Source organism: Gossypium hirsutum, chromosome D13, assembly GCF_007990345.1.
Source record: "Gossypium hirsutum isolate 1008001.06 chromosome D13, Gossypium_hirsutum_v2.1, whole genome shotgun sequence".
NCBI lineage: Eukaryota > Viridiplantae > Streptophyta > Magnoliopsida > Malvales > Malvaceae > Gossypium > Gossypium hirsutum.
Window position 1 is genome coordinate 52,880,868 of NC_053449.1, and position 26,915 is coordinate 52,907,782.

General features: G+C 35.2%; 3 protein-coding genes and 1 long non-coding RNA gene across 5 annotated transcripts; 1 reads left to right on the forward strand and 3 right to left on the reverse strand.

The window, feature by feature from the left end:
• Positions 1 to 4,786: 4,786 nt before the first annotated feature.
• LOC107919234 (receptor-like protein 7) lies at positions 4,787 to 7,747 on the reverse strand. Its single transcript, XM_016848736.2, has one exon. It carries the CDS (start codon positions 7,745 to 7,747, stop codon positions 4,787 to 4,789), a length of 2,961 nt encoding a protein of 986 aa, XP_016704225.1.
• Positions 7,748 to 9,812: 2,065 nt separating this feature from the next.
• On the reverse strand, positions 9,813 to 11,068 carry LOC121225126 (uncharacterized). The gene is made up of 3 exons (XR_005923019.1): positions 11,007 to 11,068; positions 10,455 to 10,535; positions 9,813 to 10,107 (listed from the first exon to the last, which is right to left on the reverse strand). It is a non-coding gene; the product is annotated as an uncharacterized lncRNA (long non-coding RNA).
• A 1,532-nt stretch (positions 11,069 to 12,600) lies between these two features.
• LOC107893715 (putative pentatricopeptide repeat-containing protein At1g53330) lies at positions 12,601 to 14,364 on the forward strand. The gene has a single exon (NM_001398517.1). The coding sequence runs from the start codon at positions 12,742 to 12,744 to the stop codon at positions 14,152 to 14,154; it is 1,413 nt and encodes a 470-aa protein (NP_001385446.1). The 5' UTR covers positions 12,601 to 12,741; the 3' UTR covers positions 14,155 to 14,364.
• Positions 14,365 to 15,767: 1,403 nt separating this feature from the next.
• On the reverse strand, positions 15,768 to 20,969 carry LOC107893716 (uncharacterized). Of its 2 annotated transcripts, none has more exons than XM_016818779.2 (7): positions 19,697 to 20,969; positions 18,586 to 18,822; positions 17,763 to 17,852; positions 17,236 to 17,385; positions 16,955 to 17,079; positions 16,315 to 16,444; positions 15,768 to 16,023 (listed from the first exon to the last, which is right to left on the reverse strand). In XM_016818779.2, exons 1-7 carry the CDS (start codon positions 20,243 to 20,245, stop codon positions 15,898 to 15,900), a joined length of 1,407 nt encoding a protein of 468 aa, XP_016674268.1. In that variant the 5' UTR covers positions 20,246 to 20,969; the 3' UTR covers positions 15,768 to 15,897. The 2 variants fall into 2 exon arrangements, with proteins under 2 accessions (XP_016674268.1, XP_016674269.1); XM_016818780.2 differs by having other exon boundaries at positions 15,768 to 16,211; positions 19,697 to 20,967.
• Between the last annotated feature and the right edge of the window lie 5,946 nt (positions 20,970 to 26,915).

Sequence of the window (26,915 nt, forward strand, 5' to 3'; positions counted from 1 at the left end):
CCGTGACACTGCTAGTGCAGTCACTCTGATCATACCAAGCATAAATCTGCAGAACCTCTCAAGTACTGAGAATCCATTTCACGGCCTGCCAGTGTTCCTTGCCAGGACAACTCATGTATCTGCTGACCACACTAACTGCATGTGAAATGTCTGGACGAGTGCAAACCATTGCATACATCACGCTTCCAACTGCACTCGAGTATGGAATGTGAGACATTTGCTGCTTTTCTTCATCAGATTGTGGTGACAACTCTGCAGAGAGTTTGAAATGTGGTGCCAACGGAGTACTCACAGTTTTCGCTTTATCCATGCCGAAGCGTTGAAGAACCTTTTCAATGTAGTTCTTCTGCGACACACGAAGCTTGCCCGCCTTGCGATCTCTGTGAATATCCATGCCCAAATTTTCTTGGCAGCACCCAGATCCTTCATCTCGAACTCACCACTCAACTGCGACTTTAACTTGTTGATTTCCGACATGTTTTTGGAAGCAATTAACATGTCATCAACATACAGCAACAAATAAATGTGCGAACCATCTGAGAGCTTCCGATGATAGACACAAGCATCATAGTCACATCTTGTGTAACCATGCTGAATCATGAAGCTATCAAACCGCTTGTACCACTGCCTTGGGGATTGTTTCAATCCATATAAAGACTTCTTTAATAGACAGACATGGTCTTCTTTACCAGGAACTGTAAAACCCTCTGGTTGACGCATGTAGATTGTTTCCTCGAGCTCACCATGCAAGAACGCCGTTTTTACGTCAAGCTGCTCAAGTTCTAGATCAGACTTGGCCACCATGGCAAGTAATACACGAATGGAAGAATGCTTTACGACTGGGGAGAAAACTTCATTGTAGTCAATCCCCTCTTTCTGAGTGAAGCCTTTAGCAACCAATCGTGCCTTGAATCTAGTTGCTTCAACCCCTAGGATGCCTTCCTTTTTCTTGAAGACCCATTTGCAACCAACTATCTTCTGGTTACTTGGCGGCTTAACCAACTCCCAAGTATGGTTCTTGTGAAGAGATTCTATCTCCTCACTCATAGCAATTGCCCACTGTGCCGACTCATCACACGTGACAGCCTCATTATAACTGGAAGGTTCTATACCAATGGACTCCGCCACACTGAGCGCGAAAGACACCAGATTAGCGTAACGCGGATTTGGTTTGATTTGTCTCTTCGTTCTTCCAGTGGCAATGCTATATGGTTTTTCTTGAGGTGACTCATCTTCATCGGAATCTTGCACCTCAACTTGATCATCCTGGACTGAAGTACCTTCCGTAGGAATTGGAGCGTCCACCTGACACTCCACCTGCTTCTCAACACCGTGATCTCCCATTCTATCTGACTCCTCCTTTTCCCGGGAATTTGTGGTGGATCGAAGCATGGATGACTCATCAAAGTCACATCTCTGCTGATGATGAACTTGGACGAAACCGGATCAGGACACCACAACCTGTATCCTTTCACCCCTTGGCCGTATCCAAGAAATATGCATTTCTTCGCCCTCGGTTTGAGTTTTCCCTCATTTACATGAGCATACGCAGGGCAGCCAAACACTCTTAAACCAGAGTAATCAGCAGGAGAACCAGACCATACTTCCTCAGGAGTCTTCAGCTCAATAGCTGTTGACGGAGATCTGTTAACCAAATAACAAGCAGTATTAACAGCTTCAGCCCAAAATTCTTCACCGAGCCCAGCATTTGATCGCATGCAACGAGCTCGCTCCAAGAGAGTTCTATTCATGCGTTCTGCAACTCCATTTTGTTGTGGTGTTCGACGAACAGTGCGGTGTCTCACTATTCCTTCATTTTTGCAGAACTCATTGAATTCACCTGAGCAAAACTCCAAGCCATTATCCGTCCGGAATCGCTTGATCTTCTTTCCTGTTTGATTTTCGATCAAAGCTTTAAATTGCTTGAAGTTGATGAGAACCTCATACTTGCTCTTCAGAAAATACACCCAAACCTTTCTCGAGTAATCATCGATAAAGGTAAGCAGATATCTGTAACCACCTTTAGAAATTGTCGGAGAAGGCCCCCAAAGGTCAGAATGGAAGTAATCCACTGTGCCTTTTGTCTTGTGAATCCCAGTGCTGAACTTTACCCGAGTCTGCTTACCGAAGACGCAGTGCTCACAGAAATTCAACTTTCCTGTACACTGCCCAGACAATAATCCTCGTTTGCTTAGCACCGATAAGCCTCTCTCGCTCATATGCCCGAGCCGCATATGCCATAACTTCGTGGTGTCAGAATCTAGATCATCTGATGATGACACTCCCGCAACACCTGTAACCGAGGAACCATCGAGGAAGTAAAGGCCCCGCTCCAAATTACCACGTATCACAGTCAAAGCACCCGAGAATACCTTGAGAACTCCACCTTCAGCAGAGTACCGAAAGCCTTTCTTGTCCAACGTACTCAAAGAGATCAAATTTTTCTTCATTTCTGGAATGTGCCGAACATCAGTTAGGGTTCTAACAATACCGTCAAACATCTTTATACGAACTGTGCCAATCCCCATGACTTGACATGCGTGGTCATTTCCCATTAGTACTGAACCAGAATGCTTCTCGTATGTTGAGAATGCATCTTTCGAAGTACTTATATGAAATGTAGCTCCCGTATCAAGAATCCATCTCCCACCAGCGTAAGAGTCGGATACTGCAAGAACGATCTCGGCATCACTTGAAGAATCTGCATCAGCTACATTCGCACGATCATTTTGTTGCTCCTGTGATTCTGATTTCTCCTTCCTTTTCGGACAATCTACCTTCATGTGCCCGTACTTCTTACAGTAGTAGCACTGTATTCTCTTCTTGGACTGCGATCTAGGATGGCTTTTACTTGAACTTCCACCCTTTGCCTTGGATCTTCCTCGAGCAACCAAGCCTTCGCCTTCATTGTTTTCGACCACCTTACCAGTGATTTTCTTCCTCAACTCACTGGAACTTAAGGCATTTTTCACCTCCTCTAGAGTCAGGTCATCACGACCGTACATCATTGTATCAACAAAATTCTCATACGAGGGAGGCAAAGAACACAAAACAATTATTGCTTGGTCCTCATCATCGATTTTGTTATCGATATTATTCAAATCCATGATAATGGAATTGAATTTATCCAGGTGCTGGGAAACAGGTGTACCTTCCTCCATCTTCAGGGCATAGAGTCTTTGCTTGAGGTAGAGCCGGTTCGTCAATGACTTCGTCATGTACTTGCTCTCTAACCGGAGCCACAAACCGGACGCGGTTTTCTCATCCGCTACTTCTCGTAGCACTTCATCTCCTAGACATAGCAGAATAGCACTATGTGCTCTTTCTAGCATGTCATCCTTTTGCTCTTCCGAAAGCGTGCTTGGTAATTTATCTTTACCAGACAATGCTTTTAGCAATCCTTGTTGAACCAGCACTGCCCGCATCTTGATGCGCCATAAACTGAAACTATTTTTCCCGGTAAATTTCTCGACATCATACTTAGTCGATGAAACACTTGTAGCCATAATTTGGAACCTTTGAATGAATGATAATATTTTCTTCCTGATGTGAAAGATCAGACAAAGCTGCAGTCACAGGGCAATTCAGAAAATATTATCACTCCTTCAACTACGCTCTGATACCAATTTGTTGCGGAAAGGATCGATTCGAGAACTCCGATATGACTACAAGTAAATTGACCGGAACGAAAAATAAAGTGAACACAAGGATTTACGTGGTTCGGCTTTAATGCCTACGTCCACGGGCAGAGGCGAAAAGAAATTTCACTATAACAAGATGAAGATTACAAGTGTTTTACACTCAAGACACAACCCGAGAACCTCACAACTCTCAACCCCTATAGAAAACCCGAAAGCTAAAATCCTAGCTTTCAAAGAACAAGCTTTGCTCTCTCTTGGTTTGGGATGATGAATATGGCTAATGAACCTCTCTATTTATAAGAGAGTTCAAGGACATAATTGTCCAAAACTTTGGCAAAGATTTGTGGTTGAAAATGGACACCAACAACCATCCACTAATCCACTACCACCAACAACCCACTACCAACAACAACAATCCACTACCAATTTTAAGCCATTTCTTAACAAAACACTATTATCCTTTTCCTATTTTGATATTGTGTTAATAGAAAATTATTTAATAAATAATTAAATATCCTTCAATTTTGAATTATCTTTTCACTTATTTTATTTTTTAAATTTTTTATAAGATATCTGAATTCAAATAATTCTAAATTATCGAATTTTAAATTCTTCAAAAATAGCATTTTACATTTATTTTAATATAGATAAAATAATTATTGAAAACGTATAATTTATTTTTTAAGTGTTCAATAAAAATCACTGAATTAATTTAATTTAAATAATTAAAACAAAAAAAAAACTCACTCGTTTGTTTAACATGTTAGTATCTTAAAATCTCAATTTAATAACACAATGGAAAACAGTATAAATATTTATTAACTACGAGTTATATGTTTCGTGTGCAACACCTAAGGTCTTTTTTATGCCTAACACATAAGTTAAAACTTAATAAATTATTAAATGTATCAAAGTAATTTTCTCTTTAAAAAACTATGAATAGGTGGTAGAACAAATGCATAAACCATGGATTAGAATATTATCTAAGAAAAAAAAAAACATGAAGACAAACCAAGAACATCTTGTTACAACCATTCCGATCTTCAATGGATGCCCCAAATTTGAAAACTTATACCAGATCTTACAAAACTCAGGTTGAAACATGTTCCACTGTTTCTCTTATAGCAGAGGAAAAGAAAACACAATCATTTTGAATGTGTTCTGTTTTTAACCCACTTTGTAAACTTGGTTTGCAGATCCCTTTCAACTATTCTCACGATCCACCATGGTTTTCCGGTTGTGAAAACGATGTAACCAAAGCTTAATCCCAACACTGTTCCACATCCGTACCCCATCATTACAACTTCCCATATAAAGGGTATTACGAAATCTTCATCTTCCCTAACCATTGGTGCAGGTGGTGCTGGTGTTGTTTCTCCGGCGGTGCTGCATTGCCTTGACAGTGGCATGCCACACAATCCCAAGTTATCGCTGTACGAAACATTATCGAACGTGCTGAATTGATTCCCATTTGGAATCGCTCCCACTAGCTCGTTTTTTGAAAGATCTAACACTGCAAGAAATGTTAGATTTGTCAATTTCGAAGGAATTCTGCCGCTGAGCTTGTTGGATGATAGATCTAATGATTCAAGCGCTACTATGTTAGCGAAAGACAAAGGGATTGGACCGGCGAAGCTGTTGTGAGATAAGTTGAGGACTTGCAGGGAAAAGAGATCTCCGAGTTCCTCAGGAATTTGTCCAGTGAACAGGTTGTTTGAAAAATCCATGGCTGTTAAGATAGCCAAGGTTTTCAGAAACTCAAGCTCTAACCTTTTCATCGTAACATTGACTGGACTTTGGTAGTATTGATAGACATATCGAACTCGAGCATCAGTCTTGAATAAATATGACCCTGGAAGTTTCTCTTTGGGTGCATCTTTCATTGCTCTCAAATTACGGAAAAAATTTGCAGGCAAAGGGCCACTGAGTTCGTTCTGAGAGAAATCGATGATTTGCAGTGCGGAGAAGTTCGATGAAGCTATAGAATTGGAGATGGAACCATGGAATCTATTGGATCTCAGGATAAGAACTTGGAGACTTGGAAGTGAAGCTAACCAATGGGGAAATGTATCAGTTAAGTTGTTGTTCCCCAAGTTTAGAACTTCCAAGGAAGTACAGTTGGCCAATGATCGAGGCAGTGATCCTTCCAATTGATTGTCATTGAGGAGAAGATTCTTCAGCATATTATTCGTAAAAGAATCTGGGATTTTTCCATGGAAATTGTTCACCTGCAAATTTATGAACTGGAGACCATAGCTGTAGTTTCCAAGGCATTCTGGAATAGTTCCACTCATATTGTTCTTAGACAAGTCGAGAACCACCAATGAAGTCCAATTGCAGATCAAAGAAGGGATATTGCCAGTCAATTTATTCTCCGATATTAAAAGCAGACTCAAGTATGGTGGATTTGGAGGTGGAAGATTGAACCAAGTAGAGAGAATTGGCCCTTGAAGTAAGTTGGAATGAAGATCAAGAATCTGAAGATATTTTCCTGGAATCTGCTCCAAACTGGTTAGAAAATTGTTGGAAAGGTTCAACATGTTCAATCCCTCCCACCCTTCAGCTTCCAATTTAGAAATTCCACCTGAAATCTTGTTATTGGAAAGATCTAAAACCTCCACCTTCGATGTTCGAAAGAAACTCGGGAACTTCCTTACGCTACACGACGAGAATAATACTCTAGTAAGCTGAGGAAATGAATAGTTTACACCATCATTGCTGCTGCTTAATGATACTAAACCATTATTCGAAAGCTGAAGATCATAAAGATTTTCCAGCTTCGACAGCATGCTTGACTCGATGACACCACTAAAGTTATTTGACAAAAGAAGAAGGGATGAAAGGTTCTTAAGATCAAAAAGGGAGGAGGGTATTGGACCCTGAATGTCATTGAAACTCAAATCAATAACCATAACAGAATTAGGCTTCTGAAATTGGCCGATTGGACCAGTGAGTTTGTTATAGCTGAGGTCTATGGTTATCAAAGATGGCAAAGAAAACAACCATACCGGTACTCCACCACTTATAAGGTTACTAGTTAAGGGAAGATATTGAAGAAATTGCAGCCGAGTGACATGATTTGGCAGGGTTCCTTCTAATCGATTGTGAGACAAATCTATCTGAGTAACTTGGGTGAGGTTGAACACAGTTGTAGGAACCTGACCACTAAAATTGTTGGAACCAAATTTCAGTATAGTCAATTTGTCCAAGTTTTCAAAAACATCTGGAATCTCTCCTTGGAAATCGTTTTGAGTAAAATCTAGCAAGGTGATTTGAGTGAGGTTTCCAAACGATGAAGGAATTGATCCTTTGAAACGACAATAGTAAAGGTCTAACGACACAAGGGAAGGACTCAAGTTGGTCTTAGGGAGATAACCAGTGAGGTTTTCATTCCAAGCTAACTCTACATGTTTTAGATATGGAAGGCTGAAAACTTCACTTGGGAACTCCCCATGTAGCTGACAAGTTCCGAGAATCAATGTTTCCATTGATGAAGACAAGTTCGAGAAGGAAGCAACTGAAACACCTGACATATCTGTACCTTCTAGGACAAGGTTTCTTAATTTGGTTAAGTTTCGTGAAAGCCTGTCGAAACCTATGGCATCAAATGTCAAACTAGAATAGGAGAGATCGAGTGAAACCAAACTCGACAAGAGGCTGATTTCATGTGGGATTAAGCCAGAGAAACCAGACCCGGAAAGATTAAGATAGGTTAAACTCACGAAGTGGTTAAATAATGGTGATGGGATAGAGCCATTGAAATCGTTGTAAGCAAAGTTGAGTTGTTGGAGTTGTCGAAGCTGGAAAAGGGTGGAGTTTGCATGGAGAGAACCCTGAAGACAGCCGCCACTGAGATCGATGGCAATTACATGACCGGTCTGCTTGTCGCAGCTAACACCTTGCCAAGAACAGCAATCGGCGGTTTCGTTCCAGGAATTTGTCTGGGGGGAAGTAAACTGCATGCAGTAATCATTAAAAGAAAGGGTGTTCTTGAATTCAAGCAAGGAAGCTCTTTGATCTGAGAGACATAAATGAGTTGATGAACTCGATGTCGATGAACAAGCTAAAAACAGGACAAATATTTGAATGAAAACCCTAGTCACCATATTTTCTCAAGAAAAAATATAGCCAATGATACAAGTGAGATTGAGGTAAACTTGAAAATGAGCTTCCTAAAGAAATGTATATATATATTCCAACTCCACCAAATCTGCTTTCAAGTCGACCAACCAATGTCGGTAAATGAAGTTACTAGGAAGAAGCAACCTAGGATAAAGAGTGTGCATAAAGTTATGTCAGGTTGATTATTTCCTAGTAAATTTTATGAGGCAAGCTAAAAGTTTTTTATTATTTTCAAACAGAATATTAATTTATAAACTTCTAAAGAAATCAGGTCGAAACCTTACCTACCCATATGAAAGCAGGTCCCCATACAAAAATAAACAAATTGATAGGATGATATTCATTAACTTCTAGAACAAACTATTATCAATTTCATCTCTCAACTGAGTAGAAAGTTTCTACTCTGGTCACTTAATTAAAAAAAATTATACTTTAGTCATTAAATTTTCAAAATTATTTTTTTATCACCCAACTATTAATTAGTACTTTTTTTAGTTGCTATAATAATAATTTTAATCCTCAATTTTCTATCAATTTAACCCTGATTATATATAAATGATAAAAAATTATTTTTTAAAATTTTTATAGTTGTAAAAATTAAAATTAAAGTAGATACAATTTTCAAGTATAGATAAAATGAGAGAAAATAAGGGAAAATTACTTTTAAATACTCCAAATTAATTGAATTGATTATGAAAAAGATAATTTTGTGGTATATTTTTATATTTTTGCCAAAAAAATTACACCGAAGTTAATTTCACAAGCTTCTATAATATTAGTTATGAAGGTTCTTCAAGGGCATGGAACTTGACTTTAAGGTATTACTAGTTTGGTTTTGAGAAACACTAAGGAAGCACATAATGATCTAACATTTTTTTTAGTTTTGTTTTGTTTTCAATTTGTTGTTGGATTCTATTGAATGACAATTTTATTTTTTCCCATAAAAATTAGTTCTTCAACAACAACATTTTCGAGATTTTAATTTTCTATAATTTTTATATAAAATTTTTTATTTTTAAATAATTTTGAGTTTTTTTATAATGTTTATATTGAATCAAAGTCAAATTAATAAAAAATAAAAAAGAATAGGACTAAAATTGTTATTATACCAACTAAAAAGTACCACTTAACAGTTGAGTAACAAAAAATAATTTCGAAATATGTAGCAATTAAAACAAAAAATTTACCCATAATTTAGTGAGTCACCCTTTATTATAACGATAAAAGTATTATATTACATGGCATATGAACTTGGATTTAATTCCAAATTTCCTTCATATATATATATATATATAGTGAACAACATACTAAGTGTAACACGCCCTAACCCGTATCCGTCGCTGGATTAGGGTTACAAAGGATTTCTGTACTATCAGAACATTTAAGCAATATGTCATTCACTAACATAAACATATCATAAATCAATCATACATATAAATACCGTCTCTAAATTGAGCCCTCGAGGCCCTAAAAATATCTTAGGAGCAAATCAGGACCAATTTGAAATCATTTGGGAAGTCTAGGAAAAATTCACAAAATTTTGGAAACAAGGGTCACACGGCTGAGACACATGCCCCTGTATCAAGCCATGTAACCTTCGAACGAGGGACACCTGACCGTGTCCCAGCCCGTGTCATCACCCGTGTAACTTTCTGAGTTGCCCCACACGCTCGTGTGTCAGGCCTTGTAACTCACTGACTTGCATACAAATGAACTCTCAGATGACACACGACCGTGTCGCCAGGCCGTGTGTGGGACACACGCCCGTGTCTCAGGCTATGTGGACCCAAAATGAATCTTAAACAATAAGTTTACCATTTCAAGCTTACTTGGAACCTAAGTAAACCATTTACCAGCCAAAAGACCTATTCAAAATGACCTTAAACAAGCTAAAAACATGTTAAATCATCCATCTAACACTCAACCAATATGCCACTCATAGGCACCTCAAACACATACAAATAATACCTACTTAAACATGTCAAAAATACCACAATTAATGCATAAAAATCTCATTCCATATTAAGTTTAAAAACACAACATAATTGACCATTCTCACTCCAACATTTTTTACCAAAATGCTTTATACATCTACTATTAAAAAGTGTTCCAAAAGGACTTACCTAGTCATGCATCATAAGTCCATTACTATTCATTATCAACAAGTATAAACATACCAAATTTTAACATTTACATATTCACCAAAACATCATAACACCAAAGACTTCTCCTATTACATGCCACTTTAACCAACTACCAACAAGTACCAAAATGACTACCAAGATAAAGATAATAGTGCGTGAGCTTCCAAGCCGATCCAATCAAAGTAATGATTCCAAGAGTCCTACAAAATCAAATCAAACTAATAAACACAAAGAAGCTTAGTAAGTTCGATAAGTAAACTCATTTTCTATCAAATACCAAATTTTCAAAAGATGTTAACCTTTATAACACCGACAATAAGCCTGCTAGACACTAAGCCTAAATAACACCAGCACTAAGCCTACTAGGCACAAAGCCTGAATAACACCAACACAAAGCCTGAATAACACCGACACTAAGCCTGCTAGGCACAAATCCTGAATAACAGTATAGCTCAACACTTAAACATCATTCCATAACAGACTTTAAAGATTTAAATCACTAACAAGGAATTTAATTCAACTAATGATAAACGTAAAACGAACTTACATGATTAGTTTGCAGTAATCGCAAAGCACGAGAACTACTCCAAAATCTTTCCTTTTCCACGATCGTCAACAAGCTCGTAATCTAAAACAATAGTTTCATTCAAATAAGTACTTCTAAAATTCAATTTAATCCATAATTCAATTTTATGTAAAATTACTATTTTCCCCTAACATTTTAACTTTTTCACAATTTAGTCATTAAGCTTATAACTTAAAATTTAACCATTTAAAACAAAATCCATGTTAATCAAACATGCAAGGGACCTTGAAACAACCCATGTTTATCATCATTTCACATTAAAACCCTAGAATTTATACCTTTAACAATTTAGTCCCTAATTTCCAAAATTCATCAAAAATTACTTTACAAAACTTGTTTATTTCTCAACAAAGATTCATAATCTACCATTAAACACCAAAACTCATTCAAAAACATTCATGAAAAAACCCTCAACCTTTAAAAATTTTACAAATTGAACCTCGGGCTAGCTAGATTAAGTTAAAATGATCCCGAAAATATAAAAATTATTAAAAACAAGGCTTGAATGCATACCATGCAGGAAGAAATAGAAACCGAAGCTCTCAACCCCTTCAAATGGTGATTTTGGCAAGAACAAGATGAAAAGAAAAAGATGATAGCTTGTTTTCATCTTTTCTTAACTAAATTTTCCTTTTAATTACTAATTTACTATTTTAACCTTTAAAAACTTCCATAATTACATTAATACCTTGCCATGCACATCCACTAACTCATACATATGGTCTAATTACCATTTAAGTTTATTCACTTTAAAGTTTAAAAGCCATTTGACCTTTTTAGCTAATAGAATTCTGATTTTACACTTTTTACAATTTAATCCTTTTCACTTAATTAATCATGCAGACATCAAAATTTCTTAATGAAGTTTTAAAATGACCTTACTAATATCCCATAGATATTAAACTAATAGGAAAATAATAATTTACTGGTCGGATTTGTGGTCCCGAAACCATTATTCCGAATTCACTGAAAATAAATTGTTATTGAGAGAAAAATTTATTGTCGGGACGAAAATGCATCCGACAAGAGACATTTTTATTTCTTTATCCAAAAGCAACCGACTTAAAATCTTATATTCCTATATATAATAGTTTTATTGAGAGAACGTATAGGTTGAAGATGTTCGCCGAATTGCATTGGGCATTGGAAATGGTCAAACATGGATGATGGACGGGACAAGGTAATCATTGTCAAGGAGGAAGCAAGTTGGCCGTGCAAAATAAAATATAACACATAAATCACTGTATGGTTTGTAAATTTGACTTTTACATTTAGAATTTTTCATTTTAAGATCATACTACTCCAATAAATAATAGTCAAATCCATACCATTTTATCTCATAAATTCATTGACCCCTTTGATAGAATAGATTTCTGGTTTGACTTCATTTCCCACTCATACGTTATGCACCATAATTAATGTACACTGATTTAAGCTTTTTGCAGCAAAACCCCGCATTCACATTACAACATATAATTTAGCATAAACACTCAAATCAACTTGTTTTTAATGATTTCTAGCTATTGGTTTCTGTTGACATAACGATTTGTTTTCTCTCTAAAAGAATATATTATTTTAAGTTCTCATATAATTTTTTTACTTTCTTTTTAACTATTAAAATGGATGAAAAAAAGTTAACCACATACATATGAATTGCGACATGAATGTCACGTCAACAATTAATTAATTACTAGTATGACGTACACGTGGATGCCACATCAACAAAGTTGACGGACATTAACTTTTCCATTTATCTCAAGGTAATTTTACAAATAATACAAATAATTTTCTTTTAAATCGGAGAGCCAAATAAGTCATTACACATTTTTTATTTTTGTGGTGTGAATGGGTGTTGGGTATTGCTTTAGTCATCAAATATTTATTATTTAATGAAGTAGTACACTGTATATTTTATAAATTAATATTACATTATTTCTTAATGGATGGTGTGGTAATTTAGGTAGATGGAAATATATGAGATAATGTTAAAGATGGCATTTGTGGAAAAAAATGCTAGTTAATTTGTGAGAGTGAAATGAATAGAGATGGGATAAAATGTGGTTTAGTTACATTCGAAAATAATATTGTTTTGTTTGTAAAATGTAAACCCAAACCACACATCTAAATTTTGCACATTGTGATATATGGATCATCATCATCATCATCATGTTTGTTTGGCTCTTTCAAACTTCCAAATCCCACAAACCAGAAAGAACGGAATATATATATAAATAAAATCCACACTCAAATGCAACAAACCAATGCCGAAGACATGAAAATTCCAAAACCCATCTCTCCTTTTAGGCTCTCCTCTCTTCTTCGCACCCAAAAAGACCCAACCCTAGCCTTCAACCTTTTCAAAAACCCAATCCCAGACCTCCGTCCTACCGCTAAACCTTTCCGTTACTCCCTTCTTTCCTATGACCTCATCATCACCAAGCTCGGTCGCGTCAAAATGTTCCAAGAAATGGAACAAGTTCTTCACCAACTCAAAAGCGACACGCGCATAGTCCCAGAGGAGATCATTTTTTGCAATGTCATCAAGTTTTATGGTCGGGCCAAGTTACACGACCGTGCACTGCAAGTGTTCGATGAAATGCCTCAGTATCGTTGCCCAAGGACCGTTAAGGCTGTGAACTCGTTGTTGCATGCGCTTTTGACAAGCGAAAAGTTTGATGATATGAAGCAAGTTTTTTTGGGTATGGAAAAATATGCCCGCCCGGATGCTTGTACTTACAATATATTGATCCGTGCCTGCTGTTTAAATGGGTGTTTGGATGATGCTTGGAACCTGTTTGATGAAATGCAGAGGAAAGGCGTGAAGCCAGATCAGGTGACGTTTGGGACGTTGATTAATGCGCTCTGCGTGGAATTGAAGATAAAGGAAGCGTTTAAGTTGAAAAATGACATGGTTAAGATTCATAAAGTATCTCCAAATACTCGTCTTTATGAGGGGATGATTACAGGGCTTTGTAGTATTGGTGAGTTGACTTGGGCCTTCAGGCTTAAGGATGAAATGATTACGAATAATATGAAACCGAATTCGGCTATATACAACACTTTAATTAGTGGGCTTTTTAATGTTGGGAGGCAGGATGAGGCTTGCAGGGTCTTTGAGGAAATGGAGTTGAATGGGATTAAACCGGATACAACAACATACAATGTGATGATTAATGAGTTTTGTAAGGTGAAAGATTTTGGATCAGCTTATAGAGTGCTTAAAGAAATGCCTGATAAAGGGTGTAAACCAAACATCATTAGTTATAACATGTTGATTGGCGTGTTATGCAAAGATGGGAAATGGAGTGAAGCAAATGATTTATTCGAAGATATACCAGGGCAGGGGTGTAAACCTGATGTTGTGTCCTATAGGATGCTTTTTGATGGGCTTTGTGGTGGATCACAGTTGAAGAAAGCAGCATTCATTTTGGATGAGATGGTTTTCAAGGGCTATGTACCACATTCTGCAAGTATACACAAATTTGTTTCTGGGTTGTGTCAGGTAGAGAACAAGAAGTTATTATTCAGAGTTTTGGAGAGTCTAGCAAAACGAAATGCCGTTGATGAAGGCACATGGTTAATGGTGGTTTCTAGGGTTTTCCAGGAAGACGATCATAAACTGTGTATTGCATCTCAGATTCTTGATGATCTGCTGCTGTAGTGCTGCATTATCCGAGTTGGTAATTTGATAACTATATCATTGGTTTGAGAAACATCTGCGTACAGCCTGTTAAGGAAGTTTAGGGGTAACAACAATCATCTTGCTCTGGGTTTAAAAGCTTCCTGCAAATAACCCAAGCAATAATTGAATTAAGTTTCTCTGTAGTTAATTAAACTAAATATAATATAGTGAGGATTGAGGTTTTATGGATGGATTTTATTTCTTAAGGAAATTATTTAAAAGAAGCAAATGTGAATCATATATTTCAAAAGAAAAACGAAAAAAGGTTATCCACATTCCACCTCAACCAATTTATCATGCGTTATATGTTGGACTGAGTTTAGTCCAACAAGAGGGGTTCATCATTTTTGCCTTGTGCACATCCATTTTGTTCTTAGAGAAAACCCAAAAAAGTTAATTAAGACTTAATCCATTAAATTAATAGACAGATTGTTACATATGTGGCAGCGGTTAATTTAATTTTTATTTTTTTATAAAATAAATTGTAAATAATCATAAATATTATTAAAATGTTATCAAAATTTTGGAATTTTATAAAAATAATTAAAAAATAGATTTATAAAATATATATATAAAATCATAAAAACTTATAAAAATTCATAAAAAATAGAAAAAAAAGGCACTTATTGCTTCCTCATTTTAGAAATTAAACCCCTAAAATCAAAATAAATGTGTGGCATTAGACCAATCATTGGATAATAGGAATAGTCAAGTCGTTGGATCATTTTCATGTTGAATTAAATGTTTCCAACTTTCCACAAATAAAATGACAATTGTGAGACCCTCTCCTTTTTATTCATAATTTATTACTTTCATTTTTTTTTATCTCCAATTTTTTAAGTACAGTATAGTAGTTTAGACCTCAATAGATTAAAAATTGTTCGCTAAGTGTTGTATGCTATAAGACATTTTTGGTACAATTAGATACTATAAAACCAAAATTTCATTATCCAACAATTACAAATATTAGTAGCATAAATATTCTGACAACTATTCTCATTATCCAATGATTGATTTGATGCCATATGTTCATTCTATTATTAAGATTTTAATTTTCAGAACTTTTTTTTTGTTATTTATATATAATATTTTCCTTTTTTAAAAAATTATACTTATTCTTTGTAATTCATTAGAATTTTTATGGTTTTTCAAATTTTATAGATTTATATAATTTTAAAAAATTATATAAATTTATAACCTTCTTTTTATAAGCTTAAATAAAATTTAATTATTTTTTGAGTTGTCCTCCGATTGAGAATTGCGAGTGAATGACGTGAAAATTCTGTCAATATAAACTTGATTTGTTAATAAGGTTTTCGACTCTTAATTTGGATAATTAGAGTTCAAATCCAACAATCTTAAACACCAAAAACGTAGTGAAAATTCATTCTTATAGAGGACCTTCCTGATCCAACCACAAAGTACAAACTAAACATTTTCCTTTTTCAAGTTAATGTCCCACATATACAGCATTTAGGACTCTAAGGAAAAGAAAAAATAAACCAAAATTTGACCTGATATTTATAGAACAAGAATCAGCAGGAAGAAGTAAAATGTAGAATTTGAAACCAAAAGAAAAAAAGAGCGATGAATATCCAAACTTAGATCAGAAATTAGTGTAGTTAAGAGAGGTAACATCGTGGTATTCACGTGATATCATTTGTCTACGTGTATGACACTTTATATAAACACTTCTACACCATGCTTTGGGTGTCAAACTTATCAAAATTCAATTACGTGGTTTATCAGAACAGAAAAGGATGGACGTCCCACACTGGACAGCGGCGTGTCAACTCTTACTACTATCCCCGAGTTCCCAACATTTCCGTTCCACTTAGAACGCCCGAGCTGTGTAATTGGTAAACACAACAGAAGCATGAGCTATAAACATCATGAATATGAGCATCCAAGTAATTTGTCTTCAATGAAGGTGCGTGTGCAAGCAAATGGGAAAAAGAACTCGATGGCACAATCGAATAACATCATCATCGAGACGAAAAGTCGAGAAAAGGGTCAAAGCTCAAAAATTCCAGAAGCTGATATGAAGAATACCGGATTTCACAATTTTTGCAAATGCAAACAAACAAGTCTTATAGATGAAATGAGCTTTAAAAGAAGACCCGCATTGTAATAACTTACTGATATTGATGCAAATGCAGAAGGATGTGCCACCAAAGAACAGCCGCATATCAGATCGAGATTATCCTTCACTGTGTGAATAACTTCTGCTCGCAACCCTGGATTACTTCCACCGAATGTTGGACACAAGCTGATCATCGATGTAGCAAACAATATAGTGAAGACCTCGAAGGATGTAATACATACAAACAACTATCACATGATAACCAGAAGAAATATATAAATAAAGTGAAACAAGGGAAAAAGGAACCATACAGGAAGAACAAAGTCTGTGCAGAAGCAATATGAAACAACTTGTTAAATGACCCAACTGAAATTTGTTTTTCCACAAACAGAAGTTCAAGTCTCAAGTATTTTACCCATGATTACACGAAATGCAAGACGAAAACTATAATTTATGGACCTTGAAAAGTTGTCATGTTGAGTACTTAAGAAGGTGGCATTCATGTGTATGAAAATCATGCAATTCAGGTTCAATTTACAAGAAATTCATGCAATTTGTAAGAAAACTTAATGAAGATCTTGAAAGGCAGTGTATGAAAGGTAATATCCTCGAACATGAATAGTAAGTGCAGGCAAGGAGACATAGATTTACAAACTCTAAACCGTTGCAAATGAACACAAATAAGGAGAATCTCACCTAAATTGAATGGATGGCTTCATCATGAGCCCAGACCGCTTCCAAGCCAAGGCTTGTGAAAGACCCAGTGCAAATGATTTGTCAGGCCATAGAACCATTGGTGTGATACGAGTTCCCCATTTATTCTGATGAAATATCCGAACAAAAAGTTTGAGCACTCTTACAGAAGGCACCCCAAAATAGAATAGTGAATCCTTACGCCAAAGTTGTTTCAGAAAAACTAAATAACTACAACTTCTGATGCCTGTCATGTTGGCAGGCAGTAATAGCTCAAGACTGACCTTGCATGAGAAACTATATCTCATTTCCCCTGGATATTGGCCCTGAGCCTGAAGAAGGCCCCCACAAAGTGGAAGGAAAGCACTTGTTGTCAGCCCCTCACCAGATACGTAGGTCAACTGTCCATTTGGAAATTGCAAATCTACAAACGACTGAATAAAAGAAAGGAGAGTAAACATGGCAAAGAGATTGTCTATGTTAGAAAATCACCTCAAGCAGTTAAAACTTTCTTGAATATTTAGTGCAGAAAGCTAAGAAGTCAGGAGGATTGTCTCAGCTATCACCAAAGTCCATTACTTACTATGAAGGTTGTTTCTAGGAAGATGATAAAAGTACAAACCGCTGTTCTTAAGTGTGCAGTAAAACAGAAAAATTATGTTTCTCCACTATTATAGATAATAGTTATCTTAGAAACAAGAAAGCTGGAAATTTAGAATATTTTAATTCCAGTAACTAATATTTTGGAAACTCAGTCTGTTGAAACAGAAGCATAAACACTTAGAAAGTGATGTAAATGCTGCCAACTTACACATGCTAAAGGATTAAGACAGAGCATCGACATTAATAGCCACCTCCTATGCTTTGACCATACTGCAGGACAAAGAGAATGCATTCCATTCTGAAACCAAATAGATTATAATCAAATAAGAACCGACAAGAAAAGATAACAATTAGCAAAATATCAAAACATGACGTTCAAGCCATATTATTTGCTTTCACTTTTCAATATAAGCACTACTATGTAAAATTATTAGGTGCCTCTTATCGAGCAAAAGTAAACTAAAATGATCCAGACACTTAAAACTTGGAGAAAAGAACGTAAAAGCTATCAATGTTATAGAATTAAAACTAAAACTCGAAATATTTTTATCCTAACTTAAGCAACACTTGCTTGAGCTTAAAATTTAGTCACATAAAAAAAGTTAAGCAGATTAAATGAGCTCAGAAAAAAATCCAAATTTGGGTGAAAAAGAAATTAAACAACTACTCTGGAGAAAGTAAATTGACTCAGAAAGAAATGTGTTTACTGTTTCATGTTTTTTACCATAAAACTAGACCAAACATAAACTACAGCGGAGATCAAAGGACATACAAAGAAGATGAGAGGGGAAAGGGAGAGAGTTGAAATAATTTCATCCCATATTTACTTGATTCAGTAGAAATTCGCATCATCAAGCAATAGATCAGATAACCTTAATACTACCACATTAAGCACAAACTGTTGACATTTTTGAGCCAAAGACACTGCAAAATTGAGTTTCACAGAACATAAATGCAATTCACAGGGTAGTCCAATTTCCTTTGTCAAAAAATTTACTAGCACCAATTGTTCTCTGAAACGATTATCATACCTTCCTATCATAACCATACCAAAGCAAATGTTGCTTTGATAGATGAACTGGTAAAAGAAGTGTTGTATCTCGTATAAAGAGCACTGGTCCAAGCTGGATAAGAAATAAAGAGTTGTCATTCCTTGATGTGGAATTGGCATTTGATGCCTCTACTCTCCATAGGTCTCCCCTTGCAACCAAAGAACTTTCTAAATCTCGTGTTCTACTCTCAAATGTTGAGGTAATATTTATAACTCCCTGAAGCCAAACAAAGATTAACAATGAGAAACAAAACAATTAAGACATACATGCAATATTGGTAGTAGAAAAAAATGTGAAGTGAGAGGAAATCAACCAATTCAAAACCACACATAAATTCCGCATTTGTTTCACAAAATGGAAACAAAAGGAACCCTATCACTTCTATTCATAAGAAGGGAAAAAAAACAGATAATATTCATAACATATAGTAGCTACATTAGGCCAAACAGATGCCTCTATAGAAAGTATTTACTGCTAGCTTAAAACTTGAAAAAGACCTATCCTAGCTAATGGCAAGCCCAAGATTTGTATTTGTTCCTACCTGTCTTAGAAATAATTAATGAAGGTGTGTGCACAACAAAATTAGATGCATATCATATTTCAGCATGAACAGAAATATAAAACTAACTACCACTCTCCCATCAGTTAGGTCAAACAGGTAATATTCATGCATATAGTAGCTAACAGTTAGGCCAAACAGATGCCTCTATAGAAAGTACTTACTGTTAACTTCGAACTTGAAAAAGAATTATATCATAGGTAATGGCAATTATATTTCACCATGAACAGCAATATAATACTAACTACTACTCTCCCATCAGTTTTAAACCTTCTGGTTTCCTCGAGAACAAGTTAACCTATGCATCAATTATGTAAAATAGACATCCCCATTTCCATTTACTAAACTTATCACTTATGACAATTTAGGATTGAAATTGCTTCTTATACATCGGCACTCGCCGCAATTAGTAAATCAATCTTACAAGCTTAAACAGTAATTTCTCAAGAATTTAACACAAACAAAGTTCATAAATTCAAGTACCAAACTATCCCCCAAAAAGATTCCCAATTTATTGATCTGTTTGTTTACCTGTGGTCTCCCAAGTAGTCCAGCAGACTTCAAATTAAACCCTGGAATCTCCTCATCTCCCACTCCCTCTGAATGACCCTCATTACCCACAAACCCAAAATCCTTTGAATCCGAAAATCCTACCAAACCCTCCATATCATTAACACCCACCTCAGCCTTCTGCCCTTTCACACTCATATCACCTCTAACCGACACAACTGCACTCTCCTCAGCTCGAAACGGGATCGGTAACCTCCGGAAGAATTGTTGCACCAACCCGTTTAAGCCAGCACCAAAGTCCGCCCCGACTTGGCCAATCCTGTTCCCAATGTCTCCGATGTCAAAAATAGCAGAATTATCAATGGGAAGACCAAAATCCTTGTTAGTAAAGGATTGGGATGGGAACTCGAGGTCAAAAGGCTTGGATTTTGGAGGATTTGGCCATGGAAACGAAGGTGGGATCATGTGGGATTGGATTAAACCAGTAAAACCTTGAGCTAGCCGATCGGCAAGGTCCTGGCCATGGCGTTGGACCTCTTCCCAGGCTTCAAATGACCTTTCTACGGACATTGAAGCAGCCAATCTAAAAATTCATAAGGAAACTAAATTGGGGTCTTTGGCTTTTGTAGGGACTAATTGATGGGCAAGAAATCAAATAAATCCGTTTTTTAGGGTAAACTAATGAGTTCCCTCAAATTTCAAAAAGATAAAAATTCAAAGCTTCAAAGGAAACTCAAACTTTCAAATCAACCCAGATAATTAAAAATCTTCAATTTAAAAGCATTTTTAAACTTAAAGAAGGCAATGGATTTATTAGTCAGACTCTGAGATTTCGATTTTATTTTTGTTGTTGAAAAATATATATATATGATTGTGTGTATATTTGTCCAAAAGGAATCCGTGAAATTTGTACCGTCTGAGTTTCAAAAAGAGAAAAATTAGGGTTCTAAACTTGATGGGCTTGAGAGGAAATAAAAGGTTTTTCTCTCTAATTTTGAAATTGAAGAAAGAATTTAAAGAATTCGGCAGAATCAAATGAAAAATAGAGTGTCAGGAAGAGAAGAACAGGAAAAAGGTGGGGTTTCCATTTTTTTAAATTAAATTTATAATAAGTTCAATGCTTTGAGATTGTTGAGGGAGATGAACGTGTGGCTATTGAGATAAGAGAGTTTTTTTCTTATATCTTTTGGGAAAATTTTTAAGGAAAAATTGATTTGGAATATAACGAGTACCTGATATTTATTCGAAAATATTTCTGGGTACAATTAATCATAAGAATACAAACACATGGTATAGTACAAACATAGAACACTACAAATTGATATATAAATCTGTGTAAAATAATCTCACATCATTATCGTTATTAGATTAACTTGACGATGTCCAAGAGCCCAAGCCTTTGATAGTATATTCTCTTCATTATTTCATATTCTAATTTTACTGATATTATCACTATACTTTATTAAGATAACGACCACCAATAATAGTTTCCATAGATCTAGTAACTTTTTTACCTTAGCAAATCACATATATATATTAGAATATAATCAGAAACTAAAAATTAAAATATCACTACTTTTAGAGAAAACATAGTGAACAAAATAAAAATCACAATATTGTAAATTGAAATAATAAATAAATAAAAGAAAATCACAAAATATTGTTGAAGAAGTTGCAACTAATGACCAGCACCAACAAAGCAAAGATTTGATTTAAAAAACTTGAGCAACTGAGGTTTTTATCTTATGAAAATATGTATATTAATATTTAGACATTTAAAACAATGAATACTTTGCGAGTTCAATTAAGTGTTAAAGTATATATATTTATTTTGGGTTAAACTATAATTAGCTCCTAAATCTGTACCAAATCATCACTTTGTGAATTTTCTCTTCCTTTTATCTAGACATCTCATTTTCTTCTTTCTTTCAAATCACTTGGGTTTGGCTCAACTATGAGCGGATGTTAGATTGGCTTTGCTTACATCTACAACTACAGTCCATTTTTGGCATAGTAACTCTAGGCCTGATTATTTTCCCGTTGCCAGCCATAATACGTTGACAAGAGGTTGAGCTTAGGATCTCCATGGTTTCGCCCATTTTGCCATTGTCCATCACTCCGGCAACTAGTGAGACTCCTTTCTAGGTCGTTTTATTTTCCTTTTTTTTTAATTTCCTTTCTGCTTTGTAAAGCTTTTGTCTTGTCTATTGTGACGTCGACATCTCCCTGAAGTTTTGGCTGATCATGTTCCTTGATGGCTGATGGTGTCATCGCATCAGGGTTTCCCCTGTTGGTTGTTATGGTTAATTATCGAAGGCTTTTTTCGACCTTGGTTCGATTGTCATCAACGTTGCGGCAATTCTAACGTCTTTCTTACCCTGGGATTCATGTTCACTTGGCCCATTAAAGGCAAGCTTATTGTTAAGGCTAGTGTTGCGGCTTCTCGACAATTTTAGGATGCTCGCTCACCTCCTCATCCGTGTATGGGGAGGCGGCGATGCTATTAGTATCTAGGGTTTCTATAGGGCTTATGCATTTTGGGTTAGGCTTTGGGTTGATTTGTTGTATCTTATGGGCTTTAGGTCCATGATAGTTGTATTGGCCTTTTTTATGAATAAAAATCCCATTTAAACAAAAATAGTTTTTTTTATCAGTTTGGTACCTAAAGTTTCAAAAGATTACATGTTGCTCCAAGACCCAGCTTTGTTAAAAGACTGACATGATACGCTCTCAATGTGCCACGTGGTTTAATTCATTTTTTTGAAATAAATTCAATATTTTTCCTTTTTTGAATTTATTTCACACAAAAAATGTGTGACGTGGTATGTTAGGATCGCGTCGCATCCTTTTTTTAATGTAAATAGGCATTGGAATAATAGGTATAACATTTTAAAACTTTAGGTACCAAAGTGATAATTGGGTACAACTTTTGGGGCTAATTTGTTTTTGAACAAACTATTCATAAAATATGCAATTCAAACAAATTCTAAAAGATAATTTTTCAAAATAAACAATTAGCTATAAGAGTGCCTCTACATCATGCCACACGTCTTGTACACCATGCAATCATATCATTCAATACATGAAATCAATAAAAAATCATGAAAAACATTATGTTTATACATAGTTTCTCCAACCAACACATTACCTAATCAACTTTTAATGATACCTTTTTTTAGAAAATCTCCCACATCATCACAATTTAACTAGTTGCAGATATTAATATATGTCTCACCTAAAAACTACTACTCAACTGGTAGAGCAAATTTTCCCAAGAGATAATGTCAAATATATACTTCCACAAAGTTAAATTACATACTTTGGCCCGGCCCATTGACAAGTCTAAATAGGATCCAAGTTAAATTAATCCTAGATTCATTTATGGATTAATTCACTTGTGACGTTCATAGTGTGATTTATATCAATCTTGAGTAAGTGACTTACTAATAATATACTTTGATGTATTAAAAGTCTGAGTTCAAATAGCTAAAGAGTCAAAAGCTGGTACTTTGGATATGCAACTTCTGCATTATTTAGCTTCATTCCACAACATTGGAACCATGGTCCTATAAGGGTAAATGATATCCTCTTATTGACATTACATGGTTGTTAAAAAAGGGACGTGACAACGGGTCATTTGTTTAGGAAAAATGATTTAATTACTATTTGTTAGTAATTGACTTTTTATAAAGAAAGATGTAATGGTTACCAAGAGATAAAACAGGATCATATTGGGTGAATGAATTTAACCCAAAAAGATTAATGATATCATATGAGGGTAACACACTTATGACAAGAGCATTAGACAAGCACTTATTAAGTTTCTTTTGTAATAGAATGTAATAAGGGAGAGTTCAATCATGGTACTCTGGACAACAGTCTGGACATGCCTTCAAGACAACTAAGTGTAGTATAAAGTTGGAATTTTTTTTAAATTTGATTTTCATAGTGTGTTATGTTGGAAAAAATTTGATTCGAAAATGGGTTTTTTGTACAGTGGAAAAATAAAATTTTTAAAATTGAGCCAATTTGTGATATTGATAGAAATAAACCCTTTACCAAAATCGCACCTGTATTTTTAGCTAGACGGATCCTTGTTGTTCCCAGCTTTCAACCGAACGACCTTTTTCGTTATTCTTGTACTATGAACTGCTTCGAGTGCGAGCTCGAATGATTCGAATCAAACATAGAACCAAAAATAGTTTTCTTTACTTTCAGTGTGAAAACAAAATCTCTCTCAAGAAACTGATGGAATTGTTATTCCAAAAAATAGAATTAATACTTAGAGAATAAATCATCACTATTTTCAGGCAGAATAATAATATCTTAAAGTTCTGTATTTAGCCCTAAATGTGCCATCTATTTATAGGGAGAAAAGGTGAAACTCTTATTGAATTGTAGAAGTCTATTTCAATAGAAAAACGAACTCCTAGTCTAATAGGATTACTTGGGGCAACAACCCTAGTTAAACAAACAAGAGTTTGTTGTCCCTTACTTTAAACATGAGGGGCTTTTGGGTCTTTCCCTTATTGAGTCCAATTACAAGTACTTTCTGAATTTTTAACCCAATAATTTATAATTCAATCCAACCTGATATTTTTTTCTATTTCCCAACATAGACATATTAAATTAATTTAAATTAATTACTTAATTTTTCAATTAAATAATTTTCTCAACTCAATTCTAATTTCGTTAAAATCATGACTACTTTATCTTAAAAGAATCTATGAGAAAATATATTTAATATTTCTATATTCAATGGATTCACCAAGACTAATAAATTTATTTTCATTTTCGGGTAATAATTCAAAAACCATAAATTCATTTTTAGGTAATTTTCATTTGGAGAAAACCATATTGTAACACTTTTAACCCTTATTCGTCACCGGAATAGGGTTACGGAGCATTACCAAAATAAACAGATCAAATATAGACATTTCATATTATTTAACATTCATGTCAAAAATGATTCAAAAAGTCTCTTATATGAGTCCTCGAAACTCAAAACATACATTAGAAACAAGTTGGGAATAAACTGGGCACTCAGAGAATTTTTCGCAAAACTTCAAAATTTTTCCAAGGTACAGGGGACACACGTCCGTGTGGTCAGGCCATGTGGATCACACGACCAAGAGACATGCCCGTGTCTCAGGCAGTATGAATATTCGAAATAGGGCACATGGCTGTATCCCAGCCCGTGTGCAAACCCGTGTAACTCTTTGACTTGGGTCACACGACCAAGTCAAACGCCTGTGTTCTAAGCCGTGTATACATGAAAATTTACATTAAATAGGTGCAGGGGTCACACGGCCAAGCCACACGCCCGTGTGTCAGGCCATGTGATAAATTCTGAGTATTCTGTTTTAAAAATTTTAAGATGCAGGTGACACATGGCCAAAACACACGCGCACGGCTGAGACACACGCCCGTGTCTCTGCCCATGTGGACAAAATAAGGTCATTTCCAAGCCTTATTCCTCACCCAAATTTACCTTCCACCTACATAAACACTTAAACATATTCTCAATCCAATATAGTACATCCAAATCAAGCAAAAATTAAGTCTTATGCATGTCATAACATCCCATATGCCTAAGTTTTCAATCTCACCTAAATAACTATATAAACATTTAGGCATCTTTCTAAACCATTCATTAACAAAACAAACATTATAAGCCTTACATATATACATGTCAAATATATCTAACGCAAGTCATTCCAATGGCTATTTGCAACCAAAACATTTATATGCCGACATTGCCAAGTTAACCTATACATGCCATTATAACCAAAGTTGATTTATTAAATATATCGAGATGAGCTGAAAGATAGTGCGATGATATCTTCACCAAGCTTCCAACCCAACAAGCTTCCGAATTACTATAAAATAGAGGAAATGAAACAGAGTAAGCATTTAATGCTTAGCAAGTTCATATAACAAGAATTTAACTTACCAAATATTTTGCATTCAAGTTAAACAATTAAGCATGCTCAAACAAGTTTGGCCATTTGCCTAAATACATATCTCCATCAAACTTTTTAGTCATGTAATTCACATAAATACCAAGGAACATGATTAATCTCATCAATATTCAAATTCCACATACATGTATTTGTCACTTCAATTGTCACTTCAATTATCTTTGTATTTCAAGTATTTCTCATAATAATCCATCTTGAATCCATATCATCTCATATCGGAACTTTAACCATTAAATCATTTAGAATATCGATGGATACAAGGGTAGTACACTTGAAGTGTACACAGCAGTAAACCATCAATTCATATTTGGGAATGCTCATACGAGCACATAAATAAGAAGCTCTCTCTCGAGCACATATAACAAGAAGCTCATGTAAGCCATATAACGGGAAGCTTATCAAGGCTGTATAACAGGAAGCTTGTAAGAGCCATAATCAGGAAACTTATGCGAGCCAATAACGGGTAGCTCCGAAGAGCCATTAACGGAAAGCTCCGGATAGCCATATATTGGAAAGTTCAAGCGAGCCATATCGGGAAGCTCACAAAGAGCTTTTAATTAGCAAACTCATGAAAAGTCATTTAACGGGACGCTCATAAGAGTTACGGTGTGTCCACAACACATGCAGGATCACAACAAATCGGGATGCTCCGAAGAGCTATTAATGGGAAGCTCGCAGTAACCATGTAATAGAAAGCTCGAGAGGGCTAATAACGGGACACTCTTTTGAGCTATGGTGTGTCCGCAACATATGCAGGACCACTACCAATTCAGGAACCCTGTATCCACTGAATCTCATTTATCCAATCGGGACTTATTATTTATCGAGCATTATTAGATACGTGAATAATTTCATACATATGGGATTTATACAATTCAATTCACATACACAACATATGACATTTATAAATTCAAACATATAAATATACAAAATTTAGTTACACGAACTTACCTTGATAAGTGTTCATTGATTTGTTGTCTACTAATCCAACACTTTCTCTTTTCCTCGATCTAATTCCGTATTTTATCTATCTGGATCCAATTAAGCCAAATAAACTTGCTTGAGTTCTCTTCTCTTAGCTAGGGTTTCCATGTATTTTGATTTGGGAAAGATAATAATATGATGATATTTTCATTATTTTAATACTTATCATCTTTAATTATTTTTACTTTCTAATTTAGTCATTTTCTTTATTTAATTTTCTATGGATGAATCATCATTCTTATCTATTAACTCCTCTTAATGGTCTATTTTCCATA

Bases quoted from the DNA above. Each gene is read 5' to 3' on its own strand.
- LOC107919234 (XM_016848736.2), bottom strand. From the start codon at position 7,747: ATGGTGACTAGGGTTTTCATTCAAATATTTGTCCTGTTTTTAGCTTGT.
- LOC107893715 (NM_001398517.1), top strand. From the start codon at position 12,742: ATGCAACAAACCAATGCCGAAGACATGAAAATTCCAAAACCCATCTCT.
- LOC107893716 (XM_016818779.2), bottom strand. From the start codon at position 20,245: ATGTCCGTAGAAAGGTCATTTGAAGCCTGGGAAGAGGTCCAACGCCAT. The intron at 18,823-19,696 runs GTAAACAAACAG...GTTTGGCTTCAG, and splicing joins GACTACTTGGGAGACCACAG to GGAGTTATAAATATTACCTC. The intron at 17,080-17,235 runs GTCAGTCTTGAG...ATATTTCATCAG, and splicing joins GATATAGTTTCTCATGCAAG to AATAAATGGGGAACTCGTAT.